This window comes from Hermetia illucens, chromosome 3 (assembly GCF_905115235.1).
Source record: "Hermetia illucens chromosome 3, iHerIll2.2.curated.20191125, whole genome shotgun sequence".
NCBI lineage: Eukaryota > Metazoa > Arthropoda > Insecta > Diptera > Stratiomyidae > Hermetia > Hermetia illucens.
Genome location: NC_051851.1, coordinates 155101911 through 155120913, shown reverse-complemented (window position 1 = coordinate 155120913; position 19003 = coordinate 155101911). Strand labels below are relative to the sequence as shown.

The window sequence follows — 19003 nt, the reverse complement described above, 5'->3', positions numbered from 1 at the left end:
AAATGAAATGAGAAACTTTCGCTTAACGTAAATATGAAATTTCATCCAAAATTCGTCTAGCGAGAAATCTGAACGAGTATTCCGCTGTCTTTCAGTTGACTTATCTTCTCTCAGTTGTCCTTAGAAATCTCGAAAAGAATCCGAACCGTTTGCAAGAGAAGAAAAACAACTAAATTCACAGAAGATTCCATCTCGATTCTCCAGGAAAACTCCGGCAGTAATCAGTCGTCCGAAGCTTAACTTCTGCGGTGGAAGCAGCCATTTGCAATCAAGTTGTCGATTAAACTTTTCTGATCACTGCCGGAATTGATTTAGAACTCCAGCGAAGAAGTTTGTCTTTATCTCATCTGGTGCCTGGGCTGCCGATTCCCAAGTTCCATTTGTCCGCTTTTCCAGAAACGGCATAGTCAGTTGACTTGTTTGCGGGGCTATACACATAGACACAGCCATCCTCGCACACGTGCATGGAAAACCAGGAGGAGGATTTTCCCGGCGACTTATTTGATCGGGTATTACAGAAAATCAGGGAAAGTCTGTATGCAACCAATGTCGGAGAAATTCACATTGAATTTCCGGACGTAAAGAAGTCGAAGTTTTCCTTATATTCGGAGGGGTCGAAACGGGATGTGAATGGTTTTTCTGTTTTCGTCATTTGACTTTTCCTCGAGACTGCTCGGTCGGGGATTGGCGCAGGAAGGCTCTATCGGCTGTGCCATTTTTTTCGATTCCTCCAAAGGATGACAAACATATTTCACCGCGAACCACGTAAAAAGGCTTTCACCGGCAGACAGTTGTTAGTAGCACAAACAGGAAGCCAGGCAGGAAGGATAAATCTGCTCGTGAGACTTTCTTTTTCCCTCGTAAGTTTCTGCTTTGAGTCATTCTTAATTTGATTTGTTTTCAAAGTTTCGAGTTACTTCCCTGTCTGTATTTTATTCCACTTGTTTGTTTTTCATCCCTCCTAAGGTTTCACAGCTGCGAAGAAGAGATAATTTCAAAGTGAAAGGTGTTCTCAAGTTGATGAAGGAGCTTCTTTCTGAACATTTCAAAGGGATGTGTTTTTGCCAGAAACGCTCGGCTTAGATTGAAATTAAAAAAGTTTAATCGACTCAATATATTATTGCAAAATGGACTGGCACATGCGTCGGTGTAGTGACAAGTCGGCGAATCGATTGTTTCGAAACAAAAGAAGGTTCTTTTGGAAGTTTTCGAAAAGTTGTTAAACGAGTAAGAAACCATTCAGCCCTCAATCACGCAAGTAAACCATGCGAGGGACATCTATCTTACATAAGCACTGAACCTTGAAATTCTTTCCATAAATACGTCTGGCCAACCCAACTCTCCTTTTTTCAATAATTTATGAAATCAGCCTTGACTTCCACCGGTAGTGTCTCGCTAATTTTCCATCAACAGCAAAACCATTCCCGACCTCCGTTGATCGGCTGTCACGCTGCATGAATTTTAACATAACGCGAAGGATTTGCATTTTTCGCATTCCTTGCAATCCTTCTCGATTCGAATTCGCACTACACTAATCTTGGCACCCCGCGATTTGGCTCGCCCTTTCATGCAAACCGACAATAAAACTCAGTGGAACTAAATGGCCATCATAATAATGATATTCCGCATGCCACCCTCGGTTAGGAAAGGCTTCAATCACAGAAAGTGTATGCAGACTAATCGCCAGTTTGTAGGGTGATGAGAATCCTTCGAGTTTTTTGAGATTAATATGCAGAGCATGAAGGTCCTGAAAGGGTTTGATGTATGGCTTTCCTTCCTGAAACATCTTCATACTCCAAGTAACTACCAAGCGGTAACTTTTGCAGGAGCTAATAAGTCTCAAAACGACCCCCAAAACCTTTTCGAAAAGCTTTCAAAACAGCCCAATGCCCTGCTCGCATGTCAACCAATTCCTAACTTATCCGGCCCCTATTTAAAATGATGAAAATATTACCCTTGAGAAACTTCAGCACATACTGTGTCCCGCCACCAGTTCACTATAGCCCTCGGAACAGTGTCCTTCCACTACTGCTTACCGCAACGACAAACTGGCCATCAGCAGTTGGGAAACAGGAAAAACTAATTTTCCTACTAAGATTAGAATTACCTCAGATTAATTTCATTAGTTGTCGGCAGGAAGTTCGTGTGCGTGATATTATGGTGTTTTATGTCTTACGCTGTTTTGTTCAGGCTGCCATTGTTATGTCCTTGTTGTTGTTGTCCAATCCTTTGGTGTTTTTGCAAGGCGAGACGCCTGGTCTTTTTGTTATTCTGACCATAGCGTTCTGGGCGGCCGATTATCCTTTGCCCATGGAAGCTGCCGACGTAGGCGCATAGTCCCAATAACGGCTAACAAATTGCTTTCGTTTTGTCTCTCAGATGCCCTGACGTTCCTGGGTGGCAAGGACAATCATGAAATTGATCCCTGTTTTATCTTTGAAACGGTAGGAGATCTCTTCTATTGAATTAGCTGAAGGGGTTGTATTGAATGTCGGAATGCTTTTCTTCGAAGGTTGATGGTTGTATTTACTTTTAACTAAAGAATGCAATTAATCTTTTTCACTCAGAGATGGATTAGGCGCTTAGAGGAGATTTGATGAGATCCGTTGAAATGAAATGCGAGGAAAAGGATAAATTTTTCAGGAGTTCTATTTCAAAGTTGTGAGAATTTACGAAGAATTAAAATTTTTCAATAATTTAATTCTAATCCAATAAAAAAAATGTTTGCATTGATTTCAATCCCGTGGATAAGACTGTTAGTTGAAAAGGAGAAAGAGGATTTGAGGAATTTGGTGACCTAATTCGAAGCCTGCCAAAGAAGGTCTTAAGCTCATTTGAAAAAAACAAGGGAAGAGTCGAGGTAAGAGGTAAATAGAGGATAAGTCTCACCTGTTGTTGATTATTTTGTGTCCTGCTCGTTCTTTTATAGGACATAGGCCATACTGAGACTGCACCTCAACTTGATTAATACCACACTTACCTGATAGGCCTACAGCACCAGGATAAGTAGTAGAATGAATAGGCAGTGAGCGTGCAACTAGGACTCGATGCCAGGGCCTGAGATTCAGAGGCCGAAGTTCAACTTCAAGCGCTATCAGACCGTCAAAGTATCGTTAATAATAGTTACCGCTAAATGAAGGAGACATAAGAGGTCCAAAGATTATTTATGACCTGTTCTGAGCTTAAGAAAGTAGGAGTTGTCAAACGAGCTCTCGATGATGTCGTCAGAGGCGGAGCAGTATACTAGACCCGAGTAAAGTTTAAAAAATGTAATGTAGTAGGAAGGGGATTTTCAGAAAGCGGAGGCAGGAGCGGTTGTCTACACGAGGCAAGTTCCTTTCTTACGAACGGGACGAGGGAACGGGTGAACTTACGTTGCACAATTTCAAGGGCAAGACAATCACAGTTAACGAAAGGTGACCAGATCACGGAGCATTATTCGGGGATACTCCACATAAGGAAATTGAAGAGAGCAAATAGGGGGTTGGATGGAGTCAAAATCAGGGGAGGAGCGGAGTATAAATATGGTTGCTCCTCACCCCTTGGTAGGGTATAGCGAATCAACCACACCGACGGCCATTGCTGGCGGTTACCTGAAATGCGCATCAGCTCCCCCCACGACTTCCCGAGATGCTCGCACTCGTCCTTTATATTTCTGCACCAGGTGCCCTTGGGGCGACCCACTCGTCAGCCATCTCGGGGGAGTGGATTCCACTGCATGGCATAGCCCGCAATGCAATTGTCCTCCCTCTTTAATGTGTGACCGATCCACTGTCACTTCCGTCTTCCAATCACATCCGATGCGAGCGCCAGGCATGTGCGCCGATCAAGTTGTTCATTTGAGATAGTGTCAGGCCAACGTGCTGCGATGATAAGCAGACAGGTATTGACGAAAGTTTCGTGCTTTTGAGTAACAGTGAAGCAACATAGAAAGAACATTAGCACAGAACAGTCTCAACTTAATGTTAAGATAACTGCATTCCCAGATTATAGACAGGGCAGCGAAAGCGAATTTAGCGCTGTTAATGCGTCAGGGGACATTCAGTTCGGTGCCACCTTTAATAGAAACGGGGCTTCGTAGATATACAAATTGATCGACGTTTTCGATGCTCTGCCAATTAATGCATATACGGAGAGTGTAATGACACATCAGACTGAGAACCTTAATTTCGTTGGTGTTCATCTTCAGTCCAACTCTACTTGGCTTCCTTTCCAAATCCAGAGAGAGCAAACAGATGTCATCAGCATAGTCGAGGTGTTTGTGAAAATATGTCATCGCCCATTGAATTCATCCACGTCCTCCGGAAAAGCCGGCATGAAGAACGTCACCGATAACAGAAAGATATAATATCGGCGGCAGGATGCAACTCTCGCAGACTCCGCTTTTGGCCTCAAAATCCTGCCAGATTTTACCGCGGTGACATTTAGCACCATCATATATCGCTCTGATAATAACTATTAGTTTCTCCAGAATGTCCCTACTACGTAGAGCACCTCAGATGCACTCCCTGTTCACACTATCGGAAGCTTTCTTGAAATTGAGGAAGACCAGATGCAACAGATATCCAAATGAGCCGTAGGGTGTTGATGCAGTCGATCCAGGAGGATCCAGGGCGGAACCCAGTCTGCTCTCTGTCGATCAAGCTTTCGAGATGTTCTCTGATGCATTCCAGGATTATTTTAACTATTATATTTGCGACGGCAGGGAGCATGCACATACAGCTCCAATCATCACACTCAAATTGTGTACCCTTCTTTGTAAGGGGGTGATCGTTAAGTTGCCCTCTTCCTCTACACATTGGGATAAGTATCGGATTCCTAAGATTTTTGTGTGGAGTGGAGGCAGCAAATCGGTAGTAACTGCAAGCGTAGCGATAAATGACTCTACGGGAAGATTGTCAAACCCAGCGGCTTTACTCCCGTTGAGTGCATTGATGGCCGAAATTATTATCCTTCTGTTTTGAGGAATAGTCCGTATCCGCATGTTTCAATGACTAGTCTATTTCTATTCTATTTCTATTTATATCTAAGAGAGGAGGAATCTTAGAGGCTGTAATATGGTTAGGGACTCTAGTGAAGTGTTTTTTCCACCTCTTCAGTTGTTCATAATCGTGGATGGAAGTCAACCATTCATGTCCTTCGCAAGAGCATCGAAAGATGTGCGACTACCTGCAGCCTCTTTCGTGACGCGGTGTGCACTTTTGAAATTATTGCAATTTATAGCATCTTCGGCTTCCCTGAACAGCGCAATAGGAAATTCTCTCTTGATACGGCGTTGAACTTCTCGAGGCCATCACTAGCAATCGTCAATGGAGTCTTCAACTCCTTCCGTTCATTTATCCGCAGATCGTATTACGCCCCTTCGTGAGGTGGCCGACGACCCAAAAAAGAACATTTTCACGCTATTGAAAGCTTTTGCGAAATCGATGAAGGGCAGTTGCAGCGAAGATATAAACTCTGCGCACTATGCCAAAAATAATCTAAAGGTTTCGCCCTCTGTCTATCAAAATTCTTAGATATATTACCATTGCGGTGGCAAAAAGCACGCAAATACCTCTCCAATCGTCACACTCAAAACGAGTACCCTTTTTTGCAATCCTAATGATCATCCCCTTCTTCCACCCCTCTGGGAAAGGTTTCAGATTCCCAACATTTCCATCTGGAGTGGAAGAAGCAAATCTGCAGTAACTGGAGCGATAAGCAACTCACTCTTGAAATTATGGAGTTTCTTGGAATCTTCCGCTTGCCTGTCTAGCGCAATAGCACATTCCCACACGGCGTATACTATGCTGAACTTCATGGGGTTTCGCTCGCTATCGATGGCAGAGGTCAATAGAGCCTTCAGCGTTCATCGATCTGCTTCCACGATTCCGCACTCAACTAGATCTTATGATGCCCCTTCGGAATATGCCTACGAACCTATGTAGCACCCAAAAAAATAGCATTTGATGGCTCACCAATGGTTGCTCAATATATCTGCCGTCCGAGCAGCAAGATAGCTCTCCCAGTATGGAACGACAGCTGGGCCATACAAGCGGTCGATGTTGAATTTAAAAGGTGAAAGCTCACAAAACCCTGCGAGAAACAGCGGATGCAACACGTAACGAACGCCGCGATGGTTGAGTGGGTAGAGCGTCAGGCCTCTTAATCTGTTCTGTGTTCGAATACCAGCTATCATGTGTGTCCTTGTTCGTCTTGTAATTGTCTCTGCTCTCGCTGCTGTGAGCTTATCATTTGCAGAACTTTAAGTGCGAAGATAGTGAAACTGAAGCACAGTCTGACTGTGTGGATGCCCTATACCAAGGAATGAACAGGAAACACTAGACCACGCAAGCGAACGAAAGCGACCATCAAATGGTGATGCCTTTCGAAGCCGAGGTCAGCGCCTCTCTTGTTATACACATTCAGAAGACAGCTCCTAGATCAACTGTTGAGGCGAAGTGGTCAAACTGATTGCTCATACGGCGTCGGTTTGTTGAAACCCAGCTGACTATATGACAGGCTGTGTGATCGAATAATAATAAGACATTGGAAGTTGCAGAAATTTATACACCTTTCATAATTATGGTTACAGTTGCCAAGACCGAGTTTCTATATTACATGTCCGAGCAAGGTGTTGACAGAGCCAACCTTGGCATTCAGATCGACCATCACGATCACAATGTCACCTTTAGGAAGTCTCTCTTTATCTGCATCTAATTTCTCGTAGAAAACATCCTTTTCCACTACATCTGAGCTCTTCGTTGGTGGGTAACTTTGTACAAGTGTGTTGTTCCTTAACCTGGATCGGAGTCTTGCAATTAGAAGTTTGTCAGAATCCGGCTCCTAGGTCAAGTGAACGCGCCTTGCGGCAGCTGACGAAAGTAACCCGACACCGGTTTCGCGTCTGCAAAGTCAATCCAAAGTACAAAAGCACATTGCTGTATGAGGGAGTGGAGTACTCCTCAGAGTCCCAAAATCTTACTTCACATAGGTCAAGAATATCCACTTATATTCTTGAAACTACCGCTGAAGTTGGAGAAAGCGAACATTCACATAGTTGGTTTTGGATAGCCAAAGGTCTCCGGTGTGAAGTCAGTCCCCATACGAGACGTTGTTGTCCTTTCGGTAGGGATAGTATTGTGTATTCTTAAGACCCAACTTACAGGGTGAAAACGCGTAGTGAACTGGAATCTTATTCGAAGAGTCCTTTGTACCTCTTACAGGTCTGCATTTGCTGTCAATGTTCTCAAAGGTATGTAAAAGGAAAGTTTTCTGATCTGGAAGGTTTATAACTCTAACTTTGCGGGGTTTAATATACCGGACTATGACGAAAGGGTCCATCAGAGCCCTCTATAATATCGTCTCGGCGGACCATCCTCATTAAGATAGTAGCAAAAACTAACATTGAAAAACACAAAGCTTGGCTAAAATGAAAGGTTTCCGTCATTAAATCCATCTAGTACAAGTTTTTCTTCTTTTTCTTCAGCCTTTGTCCCTTCGATAAGCAGGGTCGAATCGTCGTGATCGGTTTCGCCATTTGGGTCTATCAAATGCCTGATCTGGATGCAATTTCGAAGTTTTTAAATCCCAATCCAACGTATCAAATCACCGTTGTTTCAGCCTGCCTTTTGGGCGTTTACCATTGACTTTGATGTTCAGACCAATCTTGGCACGTGAATTCTCGTTAGCGCGAATTGTTTGACCATACCATCGAAAACGCCTCTCGCGCAATTTTGCCACGATCGATACAACCCCATATCGATCGCGGATATCCTCATTTCGGATGTGATCAAAATGTGGCACGCAACTCGTCTAACGCAACATCTTCGTCTCCATTATCGCAAGACGGCGTTCATTGTCTTTTATGGTCGGCCAACACTCAGAACCATGGAGGGCTACAGGACCGACGACATTGCGTTGATACGTCGATCACAAAGAACATCCAGGTTGCGTATAAGTTACAGTAAATATTTTGGATATTTTCAGTTACATTGACGTCAAGGCTCTTTGAACAAAAAAGGACGAATCTACAGCTTTGAAATGCGATTAAAATATACCACGAACTATATTAAGATAATTATGGAAAACTATTCTTTTGTGCAGGATGCAAACCTTATGCATTTCGATTGTTATGTAAGTGGCTTTCTCCTTTCCGTCAGCTTATATTCGTCCTGGCATAACCTTCGTTTACCACAAATCAAAATGTACCCCCAAAAGCTATTTCTGTACTTACCACCACCGAATCCGCACGCAAGGAATGACTAGAGAGAACACTTCGAATACCGAAATCTGATTTTCATGACCACAGTCATTATCCCCGGCCAACTGTAAAAGGCTTTCGGCCATCAGGATAATAACAGGCCACCGAATCGAATAAATACATTGAGATTATTAAGAGCGAGTGGCAATTTGCCATCCATTTTGCAGATTACAACTCCATCAAGAACCAAGTCCATAATAATAGATTTAGGGGTCCACTTACCGTGTTTGTCCTTGTCCGGATTGCTTGATCCGCCTCCACCCCCGCCATGGCTGCCATTCGAATGTGACGACTGCAATTGATGCGATTGTTGTTGGGATCGAAATGCTTCGACCGGTGGACTTGCGGATGTTAACAGCTGACAGGACACTAAAACCGCCAGATAGTGATTAAATTTCAATTCCGTACGCCTTCCGTGGGAGCGTTGCATTGTGGGAAGCGTTCTTGCTTGCTGAATCTATGCTTGCAAAATAAAAACAGGACAGCTCGGAAAAAGGACACTTCCCGCGCACAAACACAACTATATACACAGACTATGGATTGTTGCACCTCACTCCGTGGGGGCGCGTGTAAACATACACTTCCTTTCCAGGAAAACACGGCGAAAAAAACGAACTAAAAACTAATTAAAATGCTAAAGGAAAGAACGGAGACTGGGCGATTTATAGCTTGGTTTTTCGTTTCATTGTCCTCACTAATGTTTGTTGGGATCGAGAAGCCTTGCATGGAAGCAAAGGATAAGCCTGGGTCGAATGTTTAAGGAGATTCAAGTTTCATGATTTTATTGGCAACTCCAGCACTTTGAGTCCTTCAGTCAAAGGTGGCGTCATTCATCTCGGGTTCGTTGTAGACGAGCTCCATATTGATTTCTGCTTAACCTGAAAAAGTCAACGAAAAAGAGGTTGAATCAATTAGTCACGAGGGCGGTACTATGAGCAAAAGGAGAAGGGGTGAATCCTTCAAGGTTGATGAAAGGAACGGTTGAAATATATTAGCTGAACATTTTTCAGTCATGAATGTAAAATATTGGGCGTCCGAGGGTAGTAAGTTTGGAAGGGTTGAATTAATTTCTTAGTAAAATACCAGCGTTATCCCCAAGGACGATTCTTGGAAGTAGCTCTCAGTGGGCTCGAATTCTCTTTATTTCATAAAAATTTAAAAGACCCCCAGCTATTCCCTTGGCTGAAATGAACTTGATCAATAATTCACGTGAAATTTATTGCTTCCCCCGAAACAGTAACAAAACTAACTATGGGAAATCAAAGCTGCCATTCGACCCTTCGACAGCTTGCATGTACGCGGTAGTCAATGCGGGTAGTCAAAACATCCTCCCGTCAACAAATCTAAATACATTATTATACGAGGAAATGACCTTGTGCGAAGGCGGCGAACTAATTAAATCATGAAACAACTGTTCGTACGTGTTCCTCCCTCGGCTAGAAGACAACGCGCTCCCTAAAAATGACACCAAGTCCTTGATCTTTTAGTATATTTTTACCCACAATCAATCTGTCTGGGGTCTAGTAAATTTGATTTTAATTAGGGGCCCGAAAGTAAACTTTTCCATTTTATGTGTGAGAACAAATGGTATGGGGTGAAAGCATGCAGGCGAACGTGCAGACAAGCATCCTTTTCGACGGCAAAATGGTTCTCGTTCCTTGGGTATAGTTAAAGAACATTTTGCCAACCATTTTCAAGTGTAGCGTGACTGGTGTTGAGCTTTAATGGGGAATTCATTTCCAGTTTTTGGGTTCGATGCATTGGGGGTAGATGTGTCGTGGTTTGTTGTTGGGGAGCAGCTACCATTTGAAAAGGGTGAAGCCAGAATCAGGATGTGGGTTGACGAGGGGGGCAAGTGGCGTGAATGTTTTGATTAAGCTTTTATGTATTTGGGGGTGGAAAAAGAGTTTAGGTGCCGTTATCGATCTCAATATTCCAAGATGTAGCATTTTCCGAAAACATTTACTTAGGACGTTGAGTATATGACAGGGGCTGTTCTGGGAAAGTTTCTTTTGATAGCGTTCAGTGCCAAACAGCACTCTTTGCAAGAAATCACAGCACAATACAGACAGGGGCAATTGGATGAAGGAAATTAAAGAGAGCAAGATTTATTAGGAAATAACGAAAATGATTGGCAGACGGAGCTTCCCATGTATTTGCCTTATCTACTATGTGAAAAAAAAATAAAAGAAAAGAAGTTCCCGTGTCAGTTATATGATAATTCTAGGGAAATCCAATCGAGAAATTAATTTTGTCGGAAATTCCCTAAATGAAACGCGAAGGTAAAATATTTCTTTCCCCAGAAAGGTACTCTTTAGACATTGAATCAACGAACTAAAAGAATCCCTTAAAAGAGCCTTTTAAAAACTTTTGCTAAGAAGTATTCCCAATTGGAAAAAGGAATCATTGAAATTTTCACCGTGGTACTTATGCCAATTCTTATATTCAAGAATACTCCAAAGGAGCCGCTCAGAAGTAGCGGTGGGGGAGACGAGGCAGCAACTTTGTCGACCAAACCAAAACCTAGTTGCCTTGGGAACCTCCACAGTGGTGGTACCGGAAGACGCTATTTTACATTGGTTTACTGACCTTGTTGCAGTAGACAAATGCTGTACGCAGAGCGGTATTGAGCTGATGAAAGGTTCCGTTGCGGTTCTCCGCTCTTGGCTGATTCCAGTTAACCCGTTGGGGAGTTCCGTCCCCACGTACTCGAGGAGGGCGATCAGACCCGAGTCTGCAAGGGAATCATCTGAAGTGGCTTCGGCCACGAAGCCTCACCGGAGGTTATCTGGTACCATGGGAACCGGGTTGGCCCTCTGAGATCATATGCTCCAGGAGAATTCGTGGAGGATGTGTTCTCAGCACGGTTATTTACGATTGGCCCCCTAGTGGGAGTTTCATGGTGGTTGTGATTATGCCTACATCGCGGGCAGAGCTCCTCGGAGCTCAAGCGTGGAGTTGCGCTGTACAACTTGTGTGCCGTACCCCTTAGTTGCGCAGAGGTATTAGATAGGCCTCGCATCCACTGGTATGAATGGTGAGCCTGCACTCAGTATAAACCAGGACCGCTGTGCTTGCATCGGCTCGGATTGTGGTCCCAAAATCAATCCGTGCCCGAAGAGGACCGTGGGATTATGCCTACACGGCACGTACTCACGTTAAACCCCCAGCACTTTCAGTAGGCAAATGCTCTAAAGGCCTAATCCGGGCCATCAGACCCGAGCCTGCACGGGGACTCATCTGAAGTGGCTTTGACCTTACCAGGGGTGTACTGGTATCATGAGAACCGGGATAGCCTCTGAATTTACATGTTTTAGAAGAATTCCTGTTTCATGAGCGTTCAGCTCGGTTGCTGTGGTTGGCCCCCTATAGGGGATTATGCTCACGCGATCAAAGACCTTTTGACCTTAACGTGGTGCTGCGTTTCAACACTCCATGGTTCGATAGAAATTTATGTAGGCCTTGCATCCACTAGTATGCATACTGAGCCATGCACTCAATATATACTGGTGCCGGTGTGCTCATCTGAGCGGCGTTCTGATTGTAGTCACAAAAACAATCCGTGCATGAAGGAGACTGCAGGATTAAAGGATGTGTATGCCTGTGAGCACTCAGACCTTAGTGGCCCATTGTATTCGACTCCGCTGTCTAACGGAAAATCCTGGATTCATTTAGGTATCGCAGATTTTCTGTTAGTGCATGTGATGCGACCCGTTGCAGTTGGAGCCCATCAGCACCAAAAATCTGACGTCCCATGTGTCCATACGCGAGACATTCACATAGGAAATGCTCCTTGGATTCCGCTTACTCATTACAGGAGAGACACGTATCATCTCGAAAAATTCCTATTCTGAACATATGTTCAGCTAGTAAATGATGTCTTGTCAGAATGCCTACAATATTCCTGGAAGTCTTTCTGCTTTTCCGCAGGATAAACTTTGCAGTATGTTTGTGTGATCCTGATATGAAAAGTTGGATGAGTCTAGCAGGATTAAGGCTCAGCCACCTGTCATTATGGGAAACTTGTTCCCAGTTTTTGATAGCTGCATCAGCCAATGCTACTGACACCCCAATTGCTATTTCCGGTCCTGGCATGGGGGAAGTTGAAGCATCCCAGATTTAATTTACCTCTACACCACAATGACCGGGTAACCAGAGTAATTCCACTATATTAAATCTGGAAACAGAGTTTCAATATTCCTGAACGATTTTTCAAGTGATCACTACTCAACGATTTCAATGCAGCTTGACTATCGCTACAGGCGCAATGCATCGCATCGACCGTTGCGTATTGTCCCAAGAGAAAAGCCCACTTGTAGAAGACGTCAGTATATCCTGGCACGCATTCTTCTAGTTCGTCCCAGTTTTCTATTCGTTTCAAGATAACTTCATCTTCTTTTTCTTTCTTCTTTTTCTTCAGCCTTTGTCCCGTTCACAAGCGGGGTCGGCTCATCGTGATCGGCTTCGCCATTTGGTTCTATCGAATGCCTGATCTGGGTGCAATCTCGAGGCTTTCAAATCCCCATCCAGCGTATCAAGCCACCGTTGCTTAGGTCTGCCTTTTGGTCGTTTACCATCGACTTCGATGTTCAGACCAATCTTTGCAAGTGAATTCTCGTTTGCACGAATTGCGTGACCATACCATCGAAGACGCCTCTCTCGCAACTTTTCCACGATCGGTGCAACCCCATAACGATCGCGGATATCCTCATTTCGGATGTGATCTAAACGTGTGACGCCACTAGTCCAACGTAGCATCTTCGTCTCCATTACCGCGAGACGCCGTTCATTGTCTTTTATGGTCGGCCAACACTCAGAACCATAGAGAGCGACTGGACGGACAACATTGCGGTAAATTTTAAATTTGAGACGTTCGTTGATACGTCGATCACAAAGGACACCAGTTGTGGAACGCCACTTCATCCAGGTTGCGTTTATGCGTGAAGCAATTTCATAACGCAGCTCTCCATTGGCTGATAGCGTTGACCCGAGGTATTTAAATCGCTCAGATCTGGGCAGATCACTGCCGCTGACAGTGATTGTGCCTGTTTCATGGGGATCGGTCGTCAAAAATTCAGTTTTGTTTAAATTCAATCTGAGACCGTGTTGCATGAGGCGATCATTCCATTTTTGAACAAGTTGCTCGAGATCATTTTTGCTATCAGATGCTAGGAAAACATCATCTGCATAAAGCAGTGTGTAGGGCGCTGGACGTTGGATATCCCGTGTGACGGTGTCCATAACAAGGACAAAGAGGAGTGGTGAGAGGGCACTTCCTTGACGAACTCCAACAGAGACACGAAGCGGTTTTGATACACCCGCCATACTTCGAACTTTACTTTTCGGATCGTGGTAGAGCAATTGAACCCAGCGCACGAGTTCTTCTGGCACGAAGTGTTGTCGTAAAGCATACCATATGAGTTCGTGTGGTACACGGTCAAACGCTTTCTCTACATCCAGAAAGGCAATGTAAAGAGGGCGATGCTTCTCACGGTGTTTCTCCATGAGTAACCGCGCAGCGTGTATTGCGTCAGTAGTTCCGCAGTTCTTAACAAATCCGGCTTGATTCACGGTTATTTCAACGATTTCGCGAATACGGTTGTCAAGAATGCGTTCAAAAATCTTCATGGTATGGGAAAGTAACCGGATCGGACGGTAATTTGAACATTCTGCTGGACTACCTTTCTTTTTCCATATTGGAACAGTGGTACTTTCTTGCCAGTCAGATGGTGTTCTTCCTTCCTGAATAACCCGGTTAAAGAATTCACTCAGCCACGGTGTTGGGTCCCAGCTCTTTGCTTTCCAGAGCTCAGATGCGATGTCGTCAGGTCCTGTTGCTTTCCCCGATTTCATTTGTTTTATTGCCTCCTCGACTTCAGTTGCACTGACTGGTGGAACTGCTCCAAATGTCGGCAATGATTGTGGAAGTGGAGGATGAGCAAATTCTTCAGTTGAAATCTGCTCGAAGTATTCTCGCCATCTATCCGTCGCGGCTCGATGATCAGTAAGCAAAGTACCGTTCTTGTCATTAACACAACAGAAGTGTTCGATATCCTGTGTGCGTTCATCACGGCTTTTAGCAAGTCGGTACAGATCTCTCTCGCCATCCCGAGTGTCCAGTTTATCGTCAAGATTTTTGAAATGGTTCGCTCGGGTGACAGCGACCGCTTTCTTTGCTTCCCGGTTGGCATTCTTATAAATTTGCCAATTAGCAGGCGTTTTATCGTCGAGAAATTTGTGGTAGAGGCGTTTCTTTTCACGGACCTTCATTTCAACATCATCATTCCAAAGCCAAGTATCTCGGTTGATGTACCGCTTACCCGGCTTGGTTACCCCGAGGGTTGCAGAGGCCGCTTTGTGGATCGTGTCTTTCATTTGGTTCCATGATTCTTCCACATTCGTAATGGTTGGCAATCGTATGAGTGAGACCGTTTCTTCGTTCTTCTCACCAAATCGCCACCATTTAATGCGCGGCGGGCCAGTGCGTTCCTCACGCCGTTTTATCGGTGGCTTAATTCGCAGGACAGCAATCAACGGCCGATGTTGAGGTGCGATGGTCTCATAGGGAACGACTTTGCAATCAGTGACAGTGGTAAAATGTTGACGTCTTATGAGAATATAGTCGATTTGCGTTTTATTGTTCCCACTATAAAATGTGGAAAGATGAGACAATCGTTTGATGAACCATGTATTCATAAGTACAAGGTCATGGGTGTCCGCAAAATCGATTATACGCTCGCCACCTTCGTTGCGCGCTCCGAACCCCTTTCCCCCATGGCACCTGTTACCGTCTGCCTTTTCACCCACATGACCATTAAGGTCGCCGGCAATGATTATGTAATCGTCAGCAGGCACGCGACAAGTCTTTTCATCGAGAAGTTGCCAGAAGGCATCTTTCTCGGCATCAGGTCGGCCTGTCTGTGGTGCATACGCGGTGAAGAAGTGAATAGTGCGATCAGCTGATATAATGGTGAGCTTCATCAGTCGATCATCAAATCGTTCGACTTCTTTAATGGCATGACGGAAACGCTCTGAGATGGCAATGCCAACACCATATTGAGTGTGTGGGTTACCAAAATAGAGAAGTTTGTAGCCATTTTTACCGCGTTCGCGTTCAATGTCGCAGCTTTTGGAACCAGACCATCGGGTTTCTTGCAGAGCGCAGATGTCAATGCACCTTTTCCGAAGGGCTCTTGCGAGTTCCTCCGTCTTTCCAGTTAGGGTACCAACATTTAGCGTGCAGACACGTATGTGTTTTGTTCGTTGTGTGCGGACTAACTTGCTTACGTCCTGACGCCGTCCATGCGTCAAGAACCCTTGCCCGTTTCTCGACAGGACCGGGGCCCGTCCTGCCGCGTCGACTGAGGTGGACGCCCTAGCATTTCTCCGAGGCCTGTGACTTAGTCCGATCATCATGTTTGTAACGACATTCTATGCATTTTCTTGGTCGACCTGTCGCGGAGCCTGTCACCAAGAGAGGTCAGGTAGGATTTAGCATAGTAGAATACCTCCAACTATACTCTATTTATCTCTTTCCCTGATCTCAGCATTTTATTTTTGTTTTACTGAGGATAGTACAGAGTACGTTGCCTCAAACCCTCCTCCTTTACCTGGGCTTGGGACCAGCATACTATGTTAATAGCATGGCGGAGTTTCAAGATAACTTCATGCCTTCTACCAATCAGATGTATGGAGATCCGAAAAACAGAAGGCGTTGCAAAAACTGGATTCATTTTTCCTAATTACTCTACCAATGCTCTGTGATCTTATCGAATCAGTCTATGAGCTGCTTCAATTGCAGTGCTCCGAATACACAAATCCAAGGGATGCAAATTGAGTAATACATTCAAAACTGGGCCTGATCTCCTACTCATGCTACCTGTCATACCCAGAGACATAGTTCTTTGCAGTGTGGCGAGTTTACAGCGGAAACTCTTTTGGTTCACCTTAACTCACCACACTACGAATGCATAAGCGAACATCAGCTTACTGATAGCAAAATATATCCATATTACTACCTGAGGCCTAAGTCCCCATGCCGAGGCAAAGGTCCGTCTACACAGCCCATAAGCTGTGAGAGCTCGTTTCATCTTTATCTATACATGTTTATTCCAAAGGAGCTTTTTGTCTAGTATCACTGCCAGATATCTCATTTCTTCGAGAATTGAAGCGTTGTACCTCTCATCTCTGGAAGGTAAAGTCCATTCAGTTTTCTCCTTTTTGTGAATAATACCATTGGGATTTTATTTGGATTAACTGACAGACCATGTCTCAGGCACCAACTGTCTATCAAATCAACGGCATGTTGTATATTCCTACACGCCGTTCCAAGATCCCGATCAACAGTAAGCACAGCTACGTCAACAACATAAGTTTAAGCGTATATTGCCAAATTTTCCAGTTTGCATAGTAGTGAGTCGATTAGCATACTCCACAGAAGTGGCGATAGCACACCTCCTTGAGGGCAGCCCTGCGTCGCTTCCGTTGTTAGGTAGCGACCAACACCTACTTCAGCACACATTATTCTCTGCGAGTTTCGTCAACACCATGCGGCTAGACGGTATCACAGAGCTTTTGGAAGTGCGCGCAGTCAAAAGCCCCTTCAATGTCCACATACACCCCCATCGCGTACTTACCTTTCAGAGTTGCATCCTCTATCTTTGAAACTGAAGAATGGAGAGCAGACCCCCACGACGTTGGTAACCATGTTGGTTTTCATTTAGTGGGTGACCTTAGCACTTTCTCGCGAATGTGCTGCTCAAGCAGCCTCTCCAGACATTTCGGCAAAAGTGATATTAAGCTGATTTGCCTGAAGTTCTTTGGATTTGAATAGTGTCAAAGCTCTTACTGGACAAGACGAAGATCTTACCAGTCTTCATGTATTCCTCGGAGACTTGGGCTCTTAGCAATAAAAAATGCGAACTATCTCCCACGTTCGAGAGAAGATTCCTCTGAAGAATTTTTGGCCTTCTACATGAGGATGGACGATTCCGTAGCCTACATAACGACGAAATCTGTGGTCAATATCACGACCGTCAGGTTGTGGATAAAATCCGGCAGAACAAGTGGCGGTGGGCGGGTCCCTTAATCCATATGGATGAGGAAGAGCCAGCTGGAGAGATGACGTAGGCCAGAACATCAGGAAGCTTTTAGGGATATCGAAATGGTGGACCTCAATGTAAAACCGGGAGGTCTGAAGTTCCTTATTAAGTCAGGCCTAGGCCGATTACTGGTTCTTACGCGATTGATGATGACCCATTGGTAGGTCACACCGTGTCAAGCTCTCCTAGGCGCCATCGTTCATGGTTCGTCGAAATACCCTTTGAATTCTCCCCAGGATTTCTCAAAACGCCCGCACTAATCCTCGACTGATTTGGGGCGAGCGCAATGCTGACCACATTGCCTCCTAGTGTACCGTTACGGTCTTGAATGAAGTGCTCTAACACACTTCAAGGCCCTGATCCAACATGGATTGTTGCGCCAACGATTATTATTATTATTATTACTATTGGGGCGACCCCTTTATCACACGTCTTGGGAGAGTGGGTTGCATAATATGGCACACCCAGCAATGGAACTCCCGCTCCTCTTAACTGTGTGACCATTCTGTTGCCATTTCCACCTTCTGTTCACATCGTCCACGATTAACTGACATATACACCGATCAAGTTCTGTATTCGAAATAGTATCAGGCCAGAGTACCCGGATGACATACAGCAAACAATTCGAAGCTTTGGAGCTTTTGAGTGACAGTGCTGGTCACTTTCCGTATACTACTCCCACATAGCAACGCAGAAGACGTCTGCATTCCTTCTCCACTGTTCTGCACCAAGTGCCCTTGCGCGACCCATTCACGTTTCGGAGGTACTCGAGCAAGTAGCTGTCATTATACCTGCGTGCCAGATAGTGGCCTCATGAAAGTTTCTTGGTGAACGACGGACTACAAATGAGCGATACACGTCGAGCCACACTGGGAGCTCCGAAAGCCATCAACAACTCCTTACCGACGTCGATGCTATACTAGGGTGGTATTTGTGGAGTGTATCAGAAGCCCACCTCTTCAGGACCCTTGTCGGGTAGTATACATTAAACCAATATTAGCGAGAGTTGATCCGCCCATGAGTGCCGGGATCAGCTAAGCCTAAACCAGGCCTGAGGGTACTGGGGTAAGGGCTTTGTTTCGGAGGGTACACGCAATTGTGGCACGCTTCTTTGCAAACAATGCGCTGACAAAACTTCCATGGGGAAACAAAATTACAAAACTAAGGAGAAAGGAACAAAAAAAGAGTTAACTGTGTTTGGGCGCGGCAACTAGTGAAGAAGGCAGCAAAGGGTAAAATATCCGATGAGATTTGGACAGCCTGATTAAGGAGAAGGCTCGGAAAGTGGATCTACACCCGAGACGGAGGCGGGAAATTCAGTACCATGCAATTTCACTATTCCAAAAAGAGACAAAGAGGAATCCGCTGAAACTGGGCAAATGGTTTCGAATATATAGTAAGCCGCGTGAGGGTGAATTCGATTATCCCTAGAAAATTTGAAGAAGAAAGGCTTATCAGGAAATGCACGGCATTTATGGAGCGCATGTGAACCGCAACGTCTCTCTAGAAAAACGTCAGCAAAGGCGTGAAAAACGGGCTGATGGAGCTGGAGGAATTTTTGGATCATATTTGCTTCTATTGCCGGGTATGGAAAGTAACAAAAGATGCGGGAAAAGCTAAAGTGACCACACCCCTCCGCTGAGAGCACTGTAAGCTCATT

General features: G+C 44.8%; 1 protein-coding gene across 1 annotated transcript in view; it reads right to left on the bottom strand.

The window, feature by feature from the left end:
- The window catches only part of LOC119652819 (irregular chiasm C-roughest protein), a 626589-nt gene that overhangs the window by 567044 nt on the left and 40542 nt on the right, over nt 1-19003 (bottom strand). The window contains exon 2 of the mRNA XM_038057146.1: nt 8465-9120. Coding sequence (XP_037913074.1) covers nt 8465-8672 — 208 coding nt within the window. The 5' untranslated portion in view covers nt 8673-9120. The remainder of the gene's footprint in view (nt 1-8464; nt 9121-19003) is intronic.